At 44.5% G+C, this 22,728-nt stretch overlaps 1 protein-coding gene across 1 annotated transcript in view; it reads left to right on the top strand.

The window, feature by feature from the left end:
• PLA2G4A (phospholipase A2 group IVA) overlaps positions 1 to 12,018 on the top strand; it is a 68,714-nt gene extending 56,696 nt beyond the window's left edge. The window contains exons 15-19 of the mRNA XM_054638245.2: positions 1,067 to 1,318; positions 6,200 to 6,384; positions 9,222 to 9,417; positions 9,624 to 9,781; positions 10,586 to 12,018. Of these exons, the coding sequence (XP_054494220.1) occupies positions 1,067 to 1,318; positions 6,200 to 6,384; positions 9,222 to 9,417; positions 9,624 to 9,781; positions 10,586 to 10,720 (926 nt within the window). The 3' untranslated portion in view covers positions 10,721 to 12,018. The remainder of the gene's footprint in view (positions 1 to 1,066; positions 1,319 to 6,199; positions 6,385 to 9,221; positions 9,418 to 9,623; positions 9,782 to 10,585) is intronic.
• The last annotated feature ends 10,710 nt before the right edge of the window (positions 12,019 to 22,728 follow it).

Raw genomic sequence — 22,728 nt, 5'->3', positions numbered from 1 at the left:
TGCAGCTGTTTGTGATTTCAGGCTCTACAGAAGACAAGACAATCCTGCATGGTGAGACAGGGAATTGTGTCATTAGCTCAGCTCAGTGATTGCTTCTTCAGCTCCCCCTATGTGTAAAACCGTAGGTGGTACCAGGTTTTGTGTTTATTTGTGGGTTTCCTGTTTAAACACTATAGGCAGCACCAAACACATTTCTCTCCTAGTTTGTAGCCATAGTGAGCAACCAACAAATCTGGGATTGTAAACACTTGGAAATCCTTCTCACTTCCATAGAATGTTATTGGACAGATGTTGGACTTCTCTGATGCTCGTTTTCTCTCTACTTATGTAAAACTCAGCTCCTTTAAAGCCTGGCTTAAAGAGGCAAGTTTAAAAGCTGAATTTAATGTATCAAGCTTGAGTCTGAATTATTTTCTTATCCAAAACACCCCCAAAAACTCAAGTATTGACAGGTAAATGAGTGGAGGGTGGTGCCAGTCCAGGTACTTTTTACTGCTAGCTCCAACTACAGACATCTAAGTCTGCATCTTTCATTGTATTCTTTAGTTAATTAAAACCAGATATTAATTGTAGTTTACAGTTTACTGTAATGATAATTTCAGGTATTTTAGAATTCCCATGCTATAGCATTATCCCTTATGCAGACTAACTCTGCTTTCCTGAGCAAAGCTGGATTTCTAACAGGAAGGAAAGATGGAGAAGGCTGTCAGTGCACATCCAGATAAATTTATGTCTACATCAAGTATGTATCTTATCAGCTCAGGTCTATCCCTGAGCTTACAGAGAAAGCCCTGCTCAGGTCATCCTATTTTCCCAATCTATTTTCCTGATGGACACATCCACACTATTGGGGTGTAGATGAAAGGTTTCACTGGGTTGTGAAGTTGAAAGGATGAATTCTCTGCACTTCTCTGAAATCATTGTTTCAAATCATTGATTGCTCCATCATCTCGTTGAAAGAATTCTTGTATTTTTTTACATCCTTTACTGTATATCCCCTGCAATGGTGAGGTTACACTTGCTGTGTTTAAATACCACTGCTGGGTGTTTCCATTTTTGTGTGCAGGCACGGAGGGCGCTGAGGCCAAGCAGGAGAGCCAGGGGAGGCTGCAGGAGAGCAGCCAGGAGAGCTGGGTGCAGCGCATGCTGATGGCCCTGGTGGGGGACAGCGCCCTGTTCAACACGCGCGAGGGCCGCGCCGGCAAGGTGCACAACTTCATGCTGGGGCTGAACCTCAACAGCTGCTACCCCCTGTCCCCTCTGGCAGAGCTGCTCACCCAGGAGTCCCTGGAGGAGGAGGAGCCAGCAGCAGTGGCAGGTGAGTTCCCAGCACGCTGGTGCTGTGTGTGGTTATTCGTGAGGGCAGAGGCGGCGCGTTCCCAGCGCGGTAACGTCACACCGGGAGGGCTACAACAGCTCCGTGGGCATTGTCCAGCAGTGGAGCTTGTGAGGGGGCTGGGAGGCTCAAAGGGCACCACATGGTGACTTCTATCTGCTCCCTGCCCTGTCCCTTGGCACAGCCACTGGGGGGACAGTGGCTCTTGGTTGGCTGAAGGGACCAAACTGCTTTTGTGCATGGTGCCCTTTGTTACATCCACTTACATTCACTTTATCACTGTCTTGGCCTTCTCCAAAGGGTATCCAGATTGTTCCTTGGCTCTTATTGCTGCTAAGCCTGCTGGTGGGAAGGAAACCTTGCCTTGTTCTCCTGCAGGGCTTCCCTGTTGGAAAAACCTTTGTAGCTCATCTGCTCTCTTTGTGTTTTGAAAAACCCCTGGAGGCAACACACTTCTTCATTTGTAGGATCACAGAATCAGTGAATTTTGGAAGGGACCCACAGGGATCATGGAGTCTGACCCCTGCCCCTGCCCAGACACCCCAACAATCCCAGCCTGTGCATCCCTGGGAGCTTTGTCCAAACCCTCCTGGAGCTCTGGCAGCCTTGGGGCTGTGCCCATTCCCCTCTGGGGAAGAACCTTTCCCTGAGCTCCAGCCTGACTCTGCCCTGACACAGCTGATAGATTCTTTGCTGACACCATGTTCTTCCCAGTGTGAACTCACCAGACCAACCACTCCCATTCCAGGGTCCCTGATGTGCAGGTGCATCCATATTTCATGTTGGCTTAAACAAGAATGCTGATAGAGGATAAGAATTTCAGAAAAATATGAATTTGCAAAAGAAGTTCAAAGTTTTCCCTCACCCTGTGAGGGATGTGGTGTGTGGAACAGTAGCTGTGAAGAATAATTGTGTTTGGTTAGGATTTTGGAGCCTTTGCCTTAGTGTTTACTGCAATCTGCTCAGTAAAAGGCAAATTTCTCAGTGTTCTTCTGGCACTGGAAGTGTCCAAGCCCAGGCTGGACAGGGCTTGGAGCAACCTGGGATAGTGGAAGGTGTCCCTGCCCATGGTAGGGGATTGCCCTAAGTGATCTTCAAAGTCCTTTCCAACCCATGATTCTGTGATCCATCAAGCAAAGAACCACTACACCTCTTTGAAGGGGGTGTTCCCTCCAGGCTGTTCCTCCCAGCACAGCCCTACCAACTATCCCTGGTGACAGCACCATTCTCCTCAGCCCTCATTTCCTATGCAGAAGAAGGAGATTGTCCCAACTGCTCGTTAAGCAACAGTAAATACCTGATGTCATTTAAATCCTTAAGTAGCAGCCGTGCTCTAATGTGTATTTGTTAATGTAACAAATCCCTTGCAGGGCTTGAAGAGTAATTTCCATCTGGACTCCACTTTCTAAATATTTCTGTCATCTCAGTAGTGTTTACAACTGGGTAGTCTTAATATTTATAGTACTTGGAAAAGAGGCAGGAAAGTGGGTAGGAAATTTATGGTTGGAAAAAATGACAGTTGATGAGAATTTTGCATAACTAAGACACGTGGATAGTCTTCAGAATCAACTGTCAGTTTCCTGGGATTTGATTTAGATGGAAATAAAATGCTGGTTTGACAGAACTCTGCACCTCTGACACAATTACTTTGGAGTGCCTGAAACTTCTGTGGGTTAAAATGGCAAAAGTTTGATATGACTGCATTTTTTTGCTGTTAGCCAAAGCCCACATTCATAAACTTGTAGTTACAACTCAGATCTGACAGCTGTGAGTGGTTGCAATATTGTAGTCAAGAATAGTTAAAACCCCCTTGAAATGTCAGTAGTTAATATAAAATGTAATCATTCAGTAGTGTGATGAGTGTATCCACATTTTAATGCTGTGAATTTTCCTAATATATGGAAGAGCTGAGGAGCCCAGAGGCTCAGATGGAAAGGAGACTGTGGTGTAAAATTTAAATCCTTAGATTACTGTGGCACTGGCTGCATTTAAGCTGTGCATATTTATTCCTAGCACTGGCAGTTTACCTGTCAGCTTGAGTGCAGAGGGAAGTCTGTATTGCTTTAAGACTTACTCTCCTTTATTGCCTACACTCCAAAGGAGAAATAAGTGAATCAAAAAGGATATCAATAATACTTTCCATCTCCAGCTGTCCCAAACCCTCTGCAGAGGATGAACTGTGGCTGACCTAGGGCAGTCTTACAGTCATTACTGGGGATTGAATTTAGGGTCTGCAGTGCCTGCAGCAGAGATCCCAGCTGCTTGGTCTGGAAGTAAAACCTTTGGCTTTGCTTTGCCACAGATTCTATTTGTGGAGGTAATGCTAAACATTTTCTTATTTCATCAGGAGTGATGTCATTGTGAACTCTGAGTTGTTGTGTTTCTTTTCTTGATGTTACAACACACCAGAACAATTTGAGAAAATGCCAAGTGCATAACAATGGGGAAAAATAGCCCCTAATCCCTGCTTCCTTATTGCAGTATTTATGGAAACAGTTGTAGTGGATGGACGTCAGTAGCAAGTGCCCTTCTGATCTGCCCTCCTCCCACTGGAGCTGCCATCTGTGGCAAATCTGGTCTCTAGGATGTACCCTCTTTATTTCCTAACAAATATCTGTCTGTGAGTCCCATTGCTGGGAAGCTGACAGGACTGAGCTGGCTAAACATGGAGCTGGGCTGCTAAACACAGACCCACAGAGTTGTTAAGGCTGGAAAAAACCTTCAAGATCATCAAGTCCAACCATCAAGCCAGCACTGCCACTAAACCCTGTCCCCAAGTGCCACAACCTCCCATTTTCTCCCAGTCTGCTGTTTGATGGACTGGAAGGTGCTGGTAATAGGAATGCATCTTTCCTAAAAGGCTAAAAATTCATGTCCCATGCTCTGGCATTCTGGGATTCTATGAAGGCTGTGACTACTAAAACCCATTTATATGGCTGTTATAAATTTATTGATGGCATGAAGACATTTTCTCCTTTCAAATATAGTAAGATTATTTTGATAAATTTGATTTTAGGGTCATGAGGGCTGTAATAGGATCCATCTCACTCTTCAGTCTTGGGAGGAAGTTTGTGTGGCAGTAATAACACTCCCATCACAAACACTGTTCTAGCTGATGCTGTTCTTGATTAAAGGATCTTTCAAATTCAATTTTTGTAACATAAGAAAAGATGAAACTTGAACGAAAATATTTTTCAATTCCTTAGAAGTTCTAGTGAGAACAAGGGTTAAATTCTGCTTGACCTGTTGTCTTTAAACAAGAAGAGGAAAACCAAATTGGTCTATGTGTGCTAAAGGGAACTGTAGTCAGTGTGGGTTTTTTACTGTTTTTTTTAAGTTGTGATGAATTTGATAAATACTGATACATTTTCTTTCATTTATGCTAATTCATGATTATGAAATATATCTGGTTCTAAAATAGGTTTATAAACACACTTAGCCCTTTAGCAATAGGCAATTATTTAAAAGTGTTCTCTCCTTTAGAAATCAAGGCAAATAGTGAGAAAATGGTGCTTTACTATTTAGAAAAGGGTCCTCTTATAAACAGCAACAGAAATAAAAAATGAAATAATCTGTTTTAAGATTTTGTTTGGTCCTCACAACATACTGCTCCTGAAATGATAGGGACAAGGGTTAGAATTATTTTGGATGGATTTTCTTTGCTTCAAAAAGACCTTTTTTTTTTTTTTTTTTTTTCCCAGATTACTGTCATTGTCAATAAGTAGATGCCAGGAAATTCAATTATAGAGAAATAATTATATTTTTCTATCCAGCATTCCTTACATTACACTGCCCTCTACAGATATGAGCATTAGATTTTTTGTTAAAAAGCAAAACCATGCACTGGAAATATTGGTAAGGTCTGGAACAAGAAAAGACTGTCAGGGGAAAAGTTTTTAAGTACAGCAGGGATAGTTTAGTAGTATCCAGAGACTTTCATTTTCTAGTGTCCGGAGACCTGGCCAAGTGTGAAGACAGCCAGGGAAAATGGATTGGCTTTTCCTGAGCTGTACCTGAGGGAATGTTGGGGTTAGAGGGAAACATCATCATCAGAGAAAAGAGTGGTAGATACCACACTGGGACAGCACCAGCAGCAAGTGGCTGACAGGGAATTCTGTCCAGTGCCTGAATTATGGATATGGGTCACTATTTCTCTTTGTTCCTGCTGGAGTGGTGAGAGTGAGGTCATCAGGTCTGGTGCAGCTTGGAAAACAAGACCTGATAGTCCTGATTTAATGAGCAGAAGCAGGCACAGACAAGTGTCACAGGAGGGCAGAGCCACATTGAGGATTTTTGGGTAAATTTGGGAGAACTGGGAAAGATGTGGGGTTGGGAGGGAACCTGGGGGAATAGGTTTGGGCCAGGCATCTGTTCCAGGGCTCTGCAGCCTGCAAGGAAAGAAGTTCTTCCTTGTGTTGAGGTGGAGCATGTTGTGTTTGTTTATGGCCATTGCTCCTCATCCTGTCACTGGCACCACTGAACAGAGTCTGGGACCATCCTCTGACACCCCCATATGTCTCTTGACATCCCATGAACTTTTTCCTTTGTGTATGGATTGTTTGGGATGATGGAGTGAAGGTGGGAGGGCTGGGATCAAACCTGGGCATTTGTCCTCTTTGGTTCACCTCCTCTGGGTCTGCCTCGTGAACTTGGCCTCCTGAGGGCCCTTCCAGTTCTAGCTTTTCACCTCATTCTCCAGTTTTTAAGAGTTTTAGTTACACTTGAATTCATGGTGTGTTTGCCTGGGATTCACTGTGCAGTTCAAATTCCATGCTGTCCCCAGAACCTGGGGAGAGCTCATCAGAACCTCAGTTCTTAACTCAGGTGTCCCTGCTTGGTTTGTTTTTCCCATGTTCCACGCAGATCCTGATGAGTTTGAGAGGATCTATGAGCCCCTGGATGTGAAGAGCAAGAAGATCCACATTGTGGACAGTGGGCTCACCTTTAACCTGCCCTACCCACTCATCCTGAGGCCCCAGAGAGGTGTGGATCTCATCATCTCCTTTGATTTCTCAGCCAGGCCAAGTGATTCCAGCCCTCCTTTCAAAGTAAGTGACACAGGCCCTTCCTTTCCTGCATTCAGGGGTTTAAGGTGACTCAGGTCTATTCCACATGGTCCCAGAAAGGCCTTGGTGCTGTTGTATCTGCAGCTTTGGAATATTTTATTCCACGTCAAGGCAGAATCTTGCCCTGTGCCTCAGTTCCTGTTTACATGCCTTCCATGAGGCAACTGGCACAAAGAGGGATCATGAACTCCCTTGGAAGCGGGAGCTTGGTTGTTTTTATGGGAGTTTTGCTTTGGCACTGATTGCAGAGTTTTATTTTCTGTCAGAATTAAACAATTAAGTCATTTTCCCTGCCGTACTCTCCCTCCACCCAGCTGCTCTCCTCTGTGTGCTGTGATGTAAATGGATGGTTTCGTGTCAGCATCTTGCAGAAATGCCTCATCTCAGGATTGCTAAATAAATAACCTTTTGGAATCAGGGCTAACTGTTCATTTACATCTCACCAGGATAATCCTGGTTTAAAATCCATCTTGAATCCATCCATCTTTAAATCCATCCAGACCAGAGGAAAACAGCAACAGAACAAGGAGTGAATGCCATGGCTGTTTTCTGCAGCAGGTGTGGAAAGCACAGCTGTCACTCTGTACCACCTGCACATCCACACAGCTCCAGCTGATCCCAAAGCCTTTACATGGATCATTTTTGGGAACTGCTACAGAAAAAGCAGCACTTCAGAGACTGCTGTGAGGTTCTCACTTTGTGCTGTGGTTTAGTGGGCCTGGTGGATTTGGTTGATCTGTGTGATCTTGGAGGTCTTTTCCAACTGTAATGATTCTACCATCCTCAAAAAGGAGGCATTATTTGTTTCAAACCCAAATGGATTTTTAAAATAATTTTTAAGGGAGCTCACTTTTACGGGAACTCAAACATTCCTGTTTGAAAAACAGCTGGCATTCCTTGTTGCTTTACAGATAAATTTTAGTTAAAACAAACAGAATTCTTTTCCTTCAGCTGCTGTGGAGTGACAAAACTCCCAAAACAACATCAGAAAGCAACAGCAGTAGCAAAATGAGCTTCAGATCAGTGCTGCTAACTGCAAAGCAAAATTACAGGAGAATAAAAAAGAAAAAATCCTGTAATCTCAGTATCTCCTGGGGCTACTGGGGAGAATAGAGCTCAGAGAAGAGAAGACTTCTTAGTGCTTGAGTTCTTTTGTTTTTCCTTAAATGACTGAATCCCAGAGTCTGTTTTTTCCTTTACATTCTTATGCAAATAGAATATTATCTCCTTTTTTTGTCAAGAGTGTTTGCCCCAGCAGCTAAATTTTGCTGACACAGCACTGCCATTGCCTCTGAAACATCTTTTCCCTCCCTTTTTTAACATTCCACAGGTGGAGTCTGTGCAAAAGGCTGTATACGGTCACCCCTGCTACCCTTAGCATTCTGTCTTTGTCAGCTGCAATTTTCTGGGTTGTTTTGGGGAACATGGAGAGATCAATGAGCACTCAAGTGGCATCCTGAAGGTTTTTCTCCAAAAAGTTTTTTTCAAAATGCTAAAAATCCCTTAACATGATAAAAACTGGTGGGAGAACTAGATGGTGCCTCAGGTTTTCCAGAACCTCTCTTGAAGGGAATTGTTTCTGGAGCACAAGTTGGGTGTGTGCTGAGGCAGTCACAGGTGTATTCCTGAGGCACAGGAACAGGAACCAGTTCTGTCCCATTGGTGCATTGCAAAGAGCAAATGCCACTTCAGAAGTGGGCCTGTATCTATGGTAGCACTCTAATATTTTATTCAATGACTCGAGCCTTGGTTTACCATTTTACACCCACTATCTCTTAATCTCTTCCGTATCCAAAACAGCCGTCCAAAGAAGGGTCCTATTTCATTGAAAACCAAGATTAAAGATGTTTGACCTTCCCTTTCCTCCCTCTCACACACCCTCATTACATGCTTTTGAGTCATTATTTACAAATTAGCTTGTTTACTGGGTTGTCATGAGGAAAAAGAAGCCTGTTTTCCAGAGCTCTTCACGCGGTGTGCTTTGAGAGGCCCCCGAGCGCGGGGGTTAATTCTGAGTGCAACAATGTGTGGCAATGTGTACAACAAGTGTTTAGGAGCTCTCAGTGGTTGCCACAGCACTGGTACTGCTTTGCAAAGTAAAATTATGGATGGCTGTTCCACACTGTCAGCTTTGTAAATTCACCCCCAGGTTTCTGGGGCAGACCACGTTCCTTCCTGTGACTCATGTGGCAGGTGGCAGAGCCTGGGCAGGGTGAGTGAGGTGCTCACTTGGTCTAGCTGAGATGGACTTGATTAATCCTGAGAGCTACAGGGTGGTTTGGGCTGGAAGGGACATGAACCTCATCCCACCCCACACCTTCCACTAGCCCAGGTTGCTCCGAGCCCCATCCAGCCTGGCCTTGAATGCTCCCAGGGATCCAGGTGCAGCCACAGCTTCTCTGGGCACTCTGTGCCAGGGCCTCCTCACCCTCACAGGGAACAATTCCTTCCCAATATCCCATCTAAACCTACTCTCTACCAATGGGAAGCCATTCCCCCTTGTCCTGTCACTCCATCCCTTGGAAATTGTCTCTCTCCATGTTTCCTGTCAGCTCCTTCAGGCACTGGAAGGTGACAGTGAGGTCTCCCCAGAGCTTCTCCTCTCCAGGCTGTGCAATCCCAGCTTTCCTCCCAGCAGAGCTGCTCCATCCCTCTGCCCATCCTGGTGCCTCCCCTGGACTCCCTCCATGTCATTCCTGTGTTGGAGATTTAATAATTTATGGATTACATTAACCACCCCATGCGATCCCTGTCTCTGCAAACCTCCTGACTTTGCAGTGGAAGCTTTTGTGCCACCTGAGTCTTTCTCCTCTTTCCAGGAAATCCTGCTGGCGGAAAAATGGGCCAAAATGAACAAGCTTCCTTTCCCCAAGATAGACCCCAACGTGTTTGACAGGGAGGGCATGAAGGAGTGCTATGTTTTCAAGCCCAAGGACACCTCCTCGGAGAAGGACTGTCCAACCATCATCCACTTCGTGCTGGCCAACATCGACTTCCGGAAGTACAAAGCTCCAGGTGAGCTCACAATTCCTGATGCTGGATCCACCTGTTCCTCTGGAATCACTTGGTGGTTATGTGCTAGGAATGTTTTGCCTCTGAAACAACTCAGAGCAGCTTTGTCTGCAATCCTTAGGGAATTAATTCAAAGGAGCCGTTAAAAATAAGGTAATAAATCCTCAGCCCTAACTTTTGGATGGAATTTTTGTATTTGTCCTGTGCAGGTGTTCCCAGAGAAACACAAGAAGAGAAAGATTTTGCAGACTTTGATATTTTTGATGATCCAGACACACCTTTCTCTACCTTCAACTTCCAGTATCCCAACGAGGCTTTCAAGAGGCTCCATGACCTCATGGAGTTCAACACCCTCAATAATATGGATGTGAGTATGGGGGGTTAAAGGGGCTGGATTGTTACAGGGGGAAGTGGGTGATGTGAGGAAAGCCCTAAATCTGCCCTACAGAAGGTACAGGGCTTTGCCTCAGTGTTTGCCTGATTTTCTCATTTGGTTCTTGTCCTGGTTTTGCCATTTTACCACCCCAAGCCATTGAGTATAACTGAGCAAAGGGCACTGTTAAAGATGTAAACATGATGTGCAGCACTTTATACTCAGGGGTTTTTTGTCTAATTGGACAAAAAGGACACTGGAAGTTTCCTGTGAAGGAAATTTCTTTAACAGCTAACACAATAATAGTGATTTGTAATTGATAGTTGGTGAAACATGGCATCATGATCCCAACATCTGTGGAGTGACAAGTGTAATGATCATCCCAGATAAAGATACAGGGGTTTTAATCAATATAGTGAAGAAAACTTGTTACATCAACACAAAGGATTTAAAAGTGAAGATTTAATCTTTCTCAACATAATAATTACTTTCTACATCCTTGAAATACTGATTTTTCTCAACGTTTGGATTTACCTTTCTGAGTTTCACTGGGGCTTTTTTAAATACTGTGTGTTTTTGTGTGACTTCTTTGGTGTTAGTGGTGTCCCTCATATTTTTATTAACCACATTAAAATCAGTATTTTATACACTCAATAAATACTATTTGTGCTAAAACTCGTTATCCATCTGCTCAGTGATGGAGGGGAGCTCAAAGTGGGAGCAGCAGCTGTTAACGGGAGAAGGGGCTGTTTCTGTCCATTTGCAAGTGTTCAAAGTGAGCTTTGCTGCTGGCTGCAGGTGATCAAGGAGGCGATGGTGGAGAGCATCGAGTACAGGAAGCAGAACCCCTCGCGCTGCTCCGTGTCCCTCAGCAGCGTGGAGGCCAGGAGGTTCTTCAACAAGAGCAACCTCAACAACAACAACCACACGTAGAGGCTGTGCCCGGCCCGGCCCTGCCCAGAAACTGCTCCTGCCTTTGGAACTGCGGGCAGAAGGACTTGAGTGGAGCATCCCGGCTCCTCACAGGGCTGTGCGACACTCCTGAGAAGATCTTCTTGTGAATGCATTTTGTACTGCTTTTTTTGAGAGCTAAAAACATTTCAGTAGGTGGAGATCCTCGTTTCTAAAAGTGTGGATCATTGGGTTCAGTGTCTTTTTGTTTTCTTATAGAATTGTCAACACTGGTTTCTTTTGGGGGGGTAATTGGTTTTTAATTGATGTAAACTGGGTGTAGCTTGAAGGGTAAGATGGAATTAGAAAAAAAAAATTGAAATCCACTTTACTGCTATATGAGAATGTCTGTACCACTCAGCAAAAAACAAAACCTCTGATATTTTCTTTTTCTTATTTAAGCCTCAAAATTACATTGCTTGAACTCTTGTGCTACTGGCAGCCATATGTTAAATTATTGTCAGTTTGTGTATTTCTGACCTGAATGTTTCTTCATAAATTGACAGTGATTTTGCATTTGAGCATGATTAAAACAACACATTTCTGCAAAGGGACAGTGGCAGTGTTTACTGGGGATTGGTAGAACATGCCCAGGTAAGAATGTGAAGCCTTAAGGGCTATTTTAAAAATATATTCTTAGTACTTCGATTAATGAAAGACTGGTCATAGACAGATTCATTTAGTACCATCTCAACCAGTATTGCTGTAACTGTGCAAATGCACAGAAAAATGCAGCTGCACCTCTGAAAACTTTAATTGCTAAAGTCAGTAAATCTCTGGGAAGGGAAATAATTACAATGCATTTCTTTAACGGCCACTGTACCAAAGAATTGTGGAATGGTTGGGGTGGAAGGCACCTTAAAGTAGATCTCATTCCACCCCCTGCCATGGGTAGGGACACCTCCCACTAGCCTAGGTTGGGCCAAGTCTACATGCAAAGTTCTGTGGTTAAATAACATTTCCTGTATTGATCAATAGGTTTTATTTCTATTTGAGTTAGTGCATGTTTAAAATCAACAGAGAAAATAGAAGTAACTTATCTTAGTGCTGCATAATTTAAACATTTTCCATAAATTCTGGAATACAGAAAGGAACTGGTACCATTATATTATTGTAATATTGTCTTTTAAATGTTGTCTTTCCTGTTGGTAATGTAATATTTGTATTTTATATTTTATAATATGTACCTACTCTGTTTCATGGAAGAGTTTTATCATGCTTTATACAGTTTATATTATCACAGTGTTACTAGATGATAAAAAATAAAACTATATTTGTCACCTGCTGTTTTCAGACAGTTTTATTTTGATAATTTGTGGGCTATTTTCAGTTTTTTGTGAAGATATGTGGAGCAGCTCGATGGTGAGGGGCAGCTCACAAGACTGACAGTGCATGGGATGAGTCTTTGCTGCCTTTAATCTTGGATTCCTTATAAAGCAGAGAAGTTTCTTAGATATTATTAAAAATAATGTGGAAGGAGAATAATAAAGTAGGAAAAACCTCTCTTTTGACACAGAATGTGACACCAACCACATAGAGTTTTCCTGTACCTAGAAATGTATTCCCAGCCTGTGATCCCTAGGAGGCATAAAAAGGTGGATTTAGAAAATGAATTATTTCAGGCTTCAAACATTACTGTAGGGGCAGCACATGGGAGATCCTTTATGTCTGAAGGACATGGGAGTGCCACCCTGCACTGGTGAAGGGGGTGAAGCCTTGGGGGTGAGCTCAGTTCCTGGAAAACAGCTCTGATATGGTCTGGAAACCAGCTCTGGTGGGCTCTGGAGAATGGCTGTTGTGGGCTGTGGAGTCAATCTCTGGAAAACATCTCTGGAAACCAGTTTTGGTATGGTCTGGAAACCAGCTCTGGTATTTTCCGGAGACCATCCCTGGTGGGCTCTGGAAAATGGCTCTGGAAATCACCACTGGTGGGCTCTGGACACCAGCTCTGGTGGGCTCCTGGAGAATGGCTCTGATGGGCCCTGGAAAACATCTCTGGTGGGCCCTGGAGACCTGCTCTGGTGGGCTCTGGGACATCATCACTGAGGGTAGCCTTGAGTGTCTCTTCCTTGGGCCCTTGGGACAGGCTGTAGTGCCAGGATGGGCACTGGAAATCTCTGCCTGCCTTTTTCTTTACCAGCAGAAGGGAATGCTCAGAATAAATCCCACTGACCTGGGGAGCACTGGAGCTCTGAGCAGTGGCCTGGGCCTGTTTGTGTTGGTGAGAAGATCCATTTTGGCAGGGAATGGGGCTGCAGCCAATGCCCTTTCCTGTTCCCCTGGGCATGTTTTGTCTGTGGGATGACGCCTGAGCACTGAGTGATCACCTGCAGAGCTGTTCTTACAGAGCACACAGAGCTGATTTTCCAGGAGATCTGCTCGTGCTCAGGAGTGGATGTGGGATCAAACAGCAGATTGTGCAACCCCTTGTGTTGACATAACAGGTTTTTGCTCTGGTGCTCACTGGAAGCAAAGCTGAGCAGACGTTTCCTGGAGCTGTAAATTCACCCCTCACTGGCTGCTGGCTCCTGGGGTTGACAGGTTTGTGTGGGGATGTGACTCAGCCAGGAGGTTACACAGGGCCCTTCTCACGAGGAGGGGTGGGAGGCAGGGGCAGGAGGATTCCCAGGAATTCCCCATGGCAACACAAACACAGCGCTGCTGAGCACGCGAGGCGAGGAGCAGGCCCTGGGGCACGGCCAGGACACGGCAACTCCTTAACCTTTCTTTAGAGAAACCAAACCCCACAGGAACAGCAGTTCTTCCATAGCTGTGTAACCCATGAGGGCCTCACAAATCTGAAATCAGAGAACCAAGGCCAACCCAACTCCTGGTTTTGTCAGGAGGTGTTTGGGAACAGAGCTCCCTGAGCAGGCAGCCGTGAGCTTGGAGAGACCCATGTGGTAGGATGGATCTCAGGGGTGCCAGAAACACAGCCAGGTCTGAGAAAGGGAACAAATGGGGCACTGAAAAGGGAACCCCAGCTGTGATGGGGTCACTGGTGCTGGGCTGAGTCTCTTGTCTGCAGATTTTGCAGCACCTGGGGCTTCCCTGCCATTCCATCTTCACCTGGAGCCAGCAGCCCATTCGTGAGGCCATCCCGAGACCTGTCAGAAAAACCTTGGGGAATTTAACATCAAACCACCTTTATACTTAAGTATTTTGTCTTTAATCAGTACAATGCTCTTCCAGTGCATCCTTCTCAAAGGCTGTGGCCAAACTGGCCACAAAAACCTAGGAACCTTGAGGTGGTTTTGGCCTTTGTGTCTTTCTCAAATTCTCACCCAGGTATATGGTTTTAGTCAAGTCAAAACTGAGCAGGGAAAAATAGGCAGCTCTGGGTTTATTTGAGTGTGAAACTGTAACTTCTGCCATTGAAGAATAAAGCAGACTGGTAAAGCTACACCTCCCATCCCTGGCAGTGTCCAAGGCCAGGTTGGACCGGGCTTGGAACCACCTGAGATAGTGGAAGGTGTCCCTGCCCACGGCAGGGGTGCTACTGGATGGGCTCTAAGGCTTCTCCCAACCCAAACCATTCCATGATTTTATGATTCTAAAGTTATATCATTTGTTTGGCACCGTTTTGTATTTTAGCTGCATTTCTGCTCCTTACCCAACTTTTTGGATGGATTGGAGGGATGGATGCTGGGCCAGCACTGACAGCAGGGGACATGGGACTTGTGCCAGGCAGGCTGTAAGTTCTGGGATAAGGAGGAGAACGTAGGAGACACCCTCCACATCCCGCTGGTGCTCAACACCTTCCAGACGGTTTCTCACAGCTCGTTTAGGGCGTGTGCCGCAAAACACAAACCGGAATTAACGCCATGGCATTAAAAGAGACTGGGGGAAATGTTTCACCAGCGTGTTTGGGAAGTAGAGACTGATGCTTTGCAGCTGTGGACTCAAAGCAAATCCTTCTGGTCCGGTCTCACCAAACCCCAGGGATTTGCCTGAGGGCATTTTTGTGTGACGGGTCAGCCCCTGCTCCTGGCACTGATGAGTCCCAGGATGCTGCCAGCTTGGAGGGCTGGGGTTGGGAAGGTCCCTCTGCTCCTCCTTTGGAACTGCTCTGTCCCTTTATAACCCTGCGAGGAAGCTGTTTTGAACTGATGCCTTTTTGACCTTGCAGAAGCCCAGAAGTTAGTAATGCTGTTTAACTCTCATTTGCTGTTCCTCCTTCAGCTTCAAACCTCTTTTAACACCTTGTTTAAAAACATGTTTTAAACCCATTTTTAGGTAAAGAAATTTATTCCAAGGTGACACAGAGGAGGTTTCAACACCCCACCAGACAACAAGCCTTTTCCTGGTGTTGCCTCTGTGTCTTTTCTGTCTCTTCTTTCAAGATCTGCCAGAAAACAAATTAGAGAATAATTTGACATCTGAAATCCACTGTGTCTTTATTGCTCATTTCCTTTTCTTTTATTCTGGAATCTTGGGATCATGGAACCATTAAGGTTGGGAAATACCTAACAAATCATCAAGTCCAACCATCAGTCCAGCACCACCACCAGGTTCAGCATTAAACCTGGTCCCCAAGTGCCACATCCACATGGTTTTTGAACACCTCCAGGGATGGTGACTCCACCATGCTCCATGACATGGCTGTGAGCTGGGACAGCTGGAAGATCCAGCAGCAAGCAATGTTTCAGTGTAAATTGTTTGAAATACAGGAAACTCAATCTTCTAGATGAAGAACACAGGTATTTATACAGTTAAATATATGTATTTAAAATTTATGCTTAACTTATGAACTATCATTGCTCTAGACCAAACCTACCCCACTTTTCCTCTCAGCCCTGTGCATGTTTCCAGCTAAAGGAAGTATTTAAAGTCCCAAAGATCATTGTCCTGCTGTTTGGTCCCTGTGTGAGGAAAGGGCAGCAGGGTTGGGGTTGGTCTTTGTGTTTGTAAATGATTTAGTACCAGAGGCAAGGAGGGTGAGTTATGCAAGCAGCAAAATGTGATGAGAGTGATCTAAATTTAATAAAATGGCTGAAAACGGTGAAGGTGTGAAAAGTAGGTGAACACTGAGGGACACTGAGTTGCCTACTGTGGGCTTTACACACTCCCAGAGTCAGAAAGCCTCTCTCTGTCCTGAAGACTGCAGCCTCAGGTGTTTTGAACAGCACACACTTTAATGTAGATGTTTTTCTTCCAGGCAGTGATAACTGCCCACAATATCAGCCAAATTCCTATCAATCTGAGAGAAAACTGGAGGGCACAGAGTTTAGTCTAACACTGAGTTTTAGACCATTCTTCTGCTGTGAGTTCTCCCTCTGCCCAACCAAGGCAGTTCTGACCTCTTGTAACCTGGGACATGAGTGGTCTTTAATCAGTGTCTTATTGTTTTCCCTTTTATTTCATGTTTTGTTTTAGAACTTGTGTTTGGTGCACTGATTTAAAAGGATTTAGCAGGAGAGATCTGGGCTGGGCCAATGGCATGGCTGATACACAGAGTAGAAAACAGGTCAGCAAATGTTACAGAATCACAGATGGGATTGGGTTGGAAGGGACCTTAAATTTCATCCAGTTCCACAGTCAGGGACACCTTCCACTAGCCCAGGTTGCTCCAAGCCCCATCCAGCCTGGCCTTGGACACTTCCAGGGATCCAGGAGCAGCCACAGCTGCTTTGGGCACCCTGTGCCAGAGCCTGCCCACCCTCACAGGGAACAATTCCTTCCCAATGTCTAATCCAGTGTTGGTGGAGCTGACTGAAATGAAATAAACCCACCAGAGCCTGTTTGATCCCTTAAACAGATGTTAACAGGAAGGAGCAAGGTCCAAACCCAGCAGCCCCTCCTGTGTGTGTGGCTGGAAGGGAGAGGCCAGAGCTCCTCCTGTGGAGCTCAGTTTGGGGAAGTTTGAACGTTCCACTTCAATGTAAAATTCCAACATTTGTGTTCTGCAGTGTGACCAAAGCCAACTCTCCTGCTCTGTTGTGTAATGCAATAAATGTCAGCTTGACAAATTCAGCTTCATTGAAATAGTTTTTTATAATTGCCCGTGGTGTTGTAAGATGCACTTTACAAATATTTGTTGGCTTAAAGGATGCCACTGAATCACTGTTCTCTGGTGGAAATCCTTGCAGTGGAAAACAGCCCTTGTTCATGTTTTCCCAGTTCCCTGTGTGGTGGGACACTGAGGAAAGCTCTGACAAAACAGAGAACTTGGTGTTATGAATCCACAGGTAATAGCCAAGCAACGGTATTTCACCATCTAAATAAACACAGGGTGCTTAGGAAAAATAGAAATTATGTGAAGATTCAGCCTTTGCTTCCCAGCAGGAGCAGGACACAGAGCTCGAGTGGCTCCCAGATGGGGTCCTTGGTGTCCCCATGTCCCCAGCCCCTGGCTGTGGGCTGAAGGTCTTGGCAGAGCGATGTGACCCAGAGAGGAAGGGCAGTCCCAGCTGCCAGGGGCTGCTCCCTGCAAAACCTGGGCAGTTCCAGCCTCCCTCAGCCCACAGAGGTGAGAAAGCCCTTTGCCAGGCCAGCACCCAGTGATAAATGCTGTGATGTACAAGGCCAGTAAATGGGGATTTAATGATTCTTGACATTCCTCCCGGATGCACAAACAGCTTTTTGTAGGACATTAACACCAGGTGCCCCTGAGCAACCTGGCTGTCCCTCAGGCAACCTCTGCAACCCAATGAGTGCCTCAGGGACATCACAGTCAGTTCTTCAAGCTGCACAAAAAGGTCATTAACCTTGGAACAGAAATCGTTTCAGCGGAAAACTGGACAGGTTTCATTCGTCCCTTACAGGAAGGCTCAGCTGCCCATTTGTCATCAGATTTTCCTCAGCAATCTTACCCCAAAACTTGCTTTTCTCTTTCTCTAATTCTCAGTGGTAACACAGGAAAAATAATTGGAAGTCTCCTCTTTTCTTTTTGCCCCAGAATTCTGTACATGGATGCAAGACATTCATGACTGAGCAGTGGAGCAGCTTTATGTTTTTGGGATTCTCTGGGTAAGTGTAAGGAAACCATGGAGAAGGCACTCTAAGTGCCTCTGTGCACTGAACCCCCGAGTTTAACCCAGCCCCCCCCACCTGTGAGTGCTGTTCAAGGCTCTAAGTTTAATTAGTTAATGCACGGTTAATTGCCAAGTGTTTTACACATTGATCCATCCACTTCGTAGGGGCTATGTAGAGCTGTTAAAACCTTTGCCAGCCCACAGCTCATGTTATGAACAAAGACAACCGTGTGTAAAAACAAAAAGAAAATAAACCTCTGTATCTAAAAGTAGGAAAATTGAGATTTCTGATGATTTTGGGGTGCTGACAAACCAAGGGAGAGCTGCTGGCCCTTTCTCTTATCCAGCAGGAATTGTAGGAGACAGTGAGTTCCCAGGAGAGACCTTGGCACTGTAGCTGGGAATTGCAGTGTGGGATCCTCACGTGTCTCTCACATTTTGTCCTGTGCCTTTTTGGTTTTCTTGCCTTTAGGTATTTTCAGCTATAAATACCTAACAGATAAGTAGCTCATAAATTGTTATGTATCACTCTGAGAAGGCAAGAAAGAAAATGAGACTCTTTACTTGGGTTTAATTTTAAATTGTAAGACTTTTAGATGCAGATAAACACTTAGATTTATTTATAGCATTTGCTCTTTAGAAACGACACAGCCAACATAACATTCATGATGTGGCAGATTTAACAGCAAATTTTGGAAGAAGCCCTGGCTTTTTGTGAGCTTTGGGTTGTGTCTTGGGTAATGTTTTCTGGGTGTGCTCTACTGCAGTACTTCAACTGCTGTGGTTGACATTCCATACATTCATCCATAAAAATCCCAAAATGGTTTGGGTGGGAGGGACATTTAGGCTCAATCTTGTTCCAACCCTCTGCCATGGGCAGGGACACCTTCCAGTGGACAAGATCTGTTGGTTCACTGTTTTAGGAGGAAGACTCAGATGTAGTGTAGAGCATTTACCTGTGCTGGTAGCACGATGGGAGGTTTGATCTCAACCCTTTTTTTTTTTTTTTTTTTTACCAAGAGCAAAAATTCCTGCCACTATTTCCTAAACTCCCATCTTTATGGATGTGAAGGTCCTGAGTGTCACTCATCCCACCAGAGAGTGGCCTCTGGCACATTTTGCATTTCGTAAGCAGCAAGGGGAAATCTCAGGTTAAACATTTTCTGTGTCACAGTTCCATAGTGAGGCAGGGCTGAGGGAAGATCACTGGCACAGGGTGCCCAGAGAAGCTGTGGCTGCCCTGGCAGTGTCCAAGGTCAGGCTGGACAGGGCTTGGAGCAACCTGGGATGGTGGAGGTCGTCCCTGCCCATGGCAGGGTGGGAATGGGGTGAGTTCTAGGATTCCTTCCAACCCAAACCAGTTCTATGAAGAACAGGAGGAATGGAGGCACCAAGAAAAGAGAAGAAATTTCAGCATCTCTTCCCCACGTTGCCGTGGACATCCCTAACAGCCTGACTTCCCTCCAAACACCCCTGGAAGTCATCCAGCCTTTTTCTGTGGCTTTCTGTGGCTGGCAGCACTCCCAAGCTCCCTGACCCTTCAGCCAAGCAGGAGCACTAATGAGCCATCAGGTTTTTCCCAGGCGTGCACGGCATTGTTTTCAGTCTCCAGCCCTGAACTAAACAAACCCCTCATTCCTCCTCAGTTAATATTTACCTGCACAAATGAGGCTGGATTATTTCACAGGTTAGTTTGTAATTGTTACCTGCTTTATTTTGTCTTCCTGACAACGAGTCACAGAATCCTGAGGCTGGGAGACACTCAAATACTGTATCAAATTGGGGCTCAGATTCATCAGGATTCTGATTAAGGGCAGTTGTGCAGGATCTGTAGTTTTTATCCAGAGCAACCTGTCTCAAATTAGTGGTTAAATTTGTTTTGGACTTCAGCAAATAAATCCACAATGAGATTTGTTTTTAGGAACTCAAGGAACTTTACAGCAGTGTAAAAACTGCTAGAAATATCTCTTTGGAAATCAAGGAAACTTTCAGAACTGTGTAAAAACTACAAGAATATCTCCAAAAGTAATGAATTTGTAGCAGCGAGAAATGTTAAAAATTAATTTAACACTTCCTTGGTTTAGAATTAATACAGGATATGTTTCTTTGATGTGAGAAGAAAAAAAAAAAGATCCTGGAGAACGTTTTGTTGCTACTCTGAAATGGACATAAAAGTAAATTTTCAATGACAGTTTCTTCCAGCACTAAGCCAACCCTGGTAAGTGGCACTCTAAAAAATGGGGTGGTTTCAGTGGGCACAAAATCGATGGAGTGGCACAGAAGTCCAACATTTTTTCTGTGTTTTCCCCCTTGTAAGTTCAGTTAGATCCTGTGTTTGCAGCAAAGCTCCTACTTTGTTCCTTGTTCCCTAAAAAAAAAAAAATGTTTACTTGAAGTTCTGTCCAAGTTACCCTCCTAAAAGTGTTCAGCTGTCCCCTGTATGTTGTCTCTAAATCAGAATGACAATAATTATTAGGCAGATGCAGAAGCACAGGGGGGAAAATATGTAATTCCAGGCATTGTACAGAAACTTCTAGTTCTAGCAGTTGAAGTGTTTAAATTCAAATGTCATTTTTCAGGGAGTACTTTGAAGAAATTCTATGTTGCTCTGCTTGGTACTGACAAGAAATGGTAAAAACAAATAGAGAGTATGCAAGAGACAGAAGAGGCTCCACTGGGCTCAGTGCAGAGCAGAACTTCAGAGTTTTCTCAAACGTACCATAAAATATTGGTAGTGCCCTCCACGATTTTTAATTTTTTTTAATTTTTTTTTTTTTTTGAGGAGAGAGCTGTGAGGAATTATGGAATCTCAGAGTGCTTTGGATGGGAAGGGACCTCAAAGCTCCTCCCATTCCATCCCCCTGCCATGGACAGGGACACTTCTACTGGACCAGGTTGCTCGAGGTACAAATCCAGACTATTTTACTAAAGTGGTTAGAAGGTTGCTTAACCTTGGCTTCTTGCCCTTGGGTTTAGAGGATGTCTTCCTTGCTGCTAATTATTATGTCCTTCTTCAGAAAGGCTTGAATACATCAGCCATAAAAAACTCAGCCCATAAGTTACAGCACTCAGCCAGTGACTGGGTACTCTGAAGTACTGGCTTATCAATTTCTCAAAATGTAAATATTTTCCCTCTTTTGGGTATTTTTTGGGTATTTTTTAATAGTGAATTTTTTTTTTTTTAATGCTTAAAATGTCTTGCCTCAGTGAAATCTCTTTGCAGTGAATTTAAGTGACAAACTTTAACCCCCCTTCTCTTTTTTTCTCTTTTAATGTGTTGCTGATGATCTTGTGTTTGTAACATGAAAGATACCATAGACTTGTACTTTGAGGTTTTTTCCTAATTCAATGAAATTCTACAATAAAAGGTTTGTTTTTCTTCATTCAGTAGTTTGTGCTCAAAACGTGGATATTGAATATTCACTTCTCAACTTTAAACACAAGAAAATTTTAGCTTAAGGAAACTGGAAAACACAACAGGGATTTTTACTATGGAATTTTGCATTTTTCTTTTTTTACTCTGTTACAGTGTTCCTGTAAGGGTGTATAAAACTGAAGCTGAGGCCAGGAGAAGGAGTCAAGGCTCTGTCTGGAATAAATTGATAGCAAAGATGAGGAGAAAGAACAAATTGCTGATTTGGTGTGTGCACAGCTGCAGCAACCATAGCTTGGTGCTTGGAGCATGAGGAGCCCTGGAACTCGGGAGCTGGAAAGGGCTGATCCTCATTTTATACGGTTTTTTTAGCTGTCCTGATGTGTGCTTTCCCCCATCCTCCTCACCCTGATGCTGCCTGGCACAAACCAGTCCCATTCCCAGCATCTCCTGGTTTCTGGGCGCCACCTCTTGGTGCTGGGACAGCTCCTCCCTCGGGTGCTGGACAGGGACTGAGGGACTCTGTGCCTGGAAAAAGGGAAAGCCACGCATGCCAGGGGCAGCAGGTCATCTGAGCAGCAGCAAATGAAAGTTTAGCACCACCACCCGAGGAAATGGGAAATCTCATTTCCAAGGAAACCAATTCCCTTGTGAATGACACAGTTGTGAGCTGAAACAGATTTTTATGTTTTGGGCCAGATGAGGTTTGTCCAGTTGGGTTTTGTTGCTGTTTTACTCCTTATTATTGTTTTGGTGGGTGTTTTTAGTCCCCATGAGTAGCCCATGCCAGATCTCCCAGAGAAACCCCCTATATCCCATAGGGAGACAGTGGTGTGAAGGTGAAACATCACAGGATGAGGTTCAGCATCCTGTTCATTAACTCACAGATGCATTTCTCCACTGCCTTTCCATCCATCCATCCATCCATCCCCATCCATCCATCCATCCAAGCTCTTGCACAACTGATAAAGTTTCACTAAGTGATTAAGACATTGCACTGCAGCACCCTGAGAGGTGCTAGTGAATAAATACCCACCTTGCAGCTTGCTTGGAGCCCTGAGAAGGAACAGGAAGGGAAGGGAAGGAGTTAAGTGCTGCTGCTTTTTTTCCAGCAGGGATTTGTGCCACAACACCCTGGGATGATTTACGGTCTGTCTCTGGTCCCAAGTTTATGCTGCTACCCAGGATTAACTGATTTTAGTGTTCAAGGGGGATAAAATGATAAAACTAAAAGGCAGTCTGTAAATTCCAGCAACAAGGGCTGCCTTTTGCAATAGATGGGGCCTGGACATTTTTATGTTCCTCTTTATTTGCAGTTTGGCTCTACCTGGGGGAGCCAACATTAATTGCCAGGAGGTGGAGAGGGAACAGTGCTACAGCCTGGGTCTGTGGGATGGCTTGGAAAAGTACAAGGATATTCCTTCATTTCAGCCCATCTTACACAGGTATTAAGGAATTGTTAACAAGAAGCAATAAAAAGTTTTATAGGAATGGAGGGGTGTAGGGGGATAGAATATAAGTAAATAGAGGTAGTATAGAAAGTAATCTTCCCCCCAAAGAGTTGCAGCTGGGTTAATTATTAAAGATTAGGAGCAGGCCTGATTTTAACAGGTCATAGCTGTAGCCAATAAGAAGAGTGTTAT

Source organism: Agelaius phoeniceus, chromosome 8 (genome assembly GCF_051311805.1).
Source record: "Agelaius phoeniceus isolate bAgePho1 chromosome 8, bAgePho1.hap1, whole genome shotgun sequence".
In the NCBI taxonomy this organism is placed as follows: Eukaryota; Metazoa; Chordata; class Aves; order Passeriformes; family Icteridae; genus Agelaius; species Agelaius phoeniceus.
The sequence above is the reverse complement of the archived record's forward strand: the minus strand, read 5'-3'. Positions and strand labels throughout refer to the sequence as shown.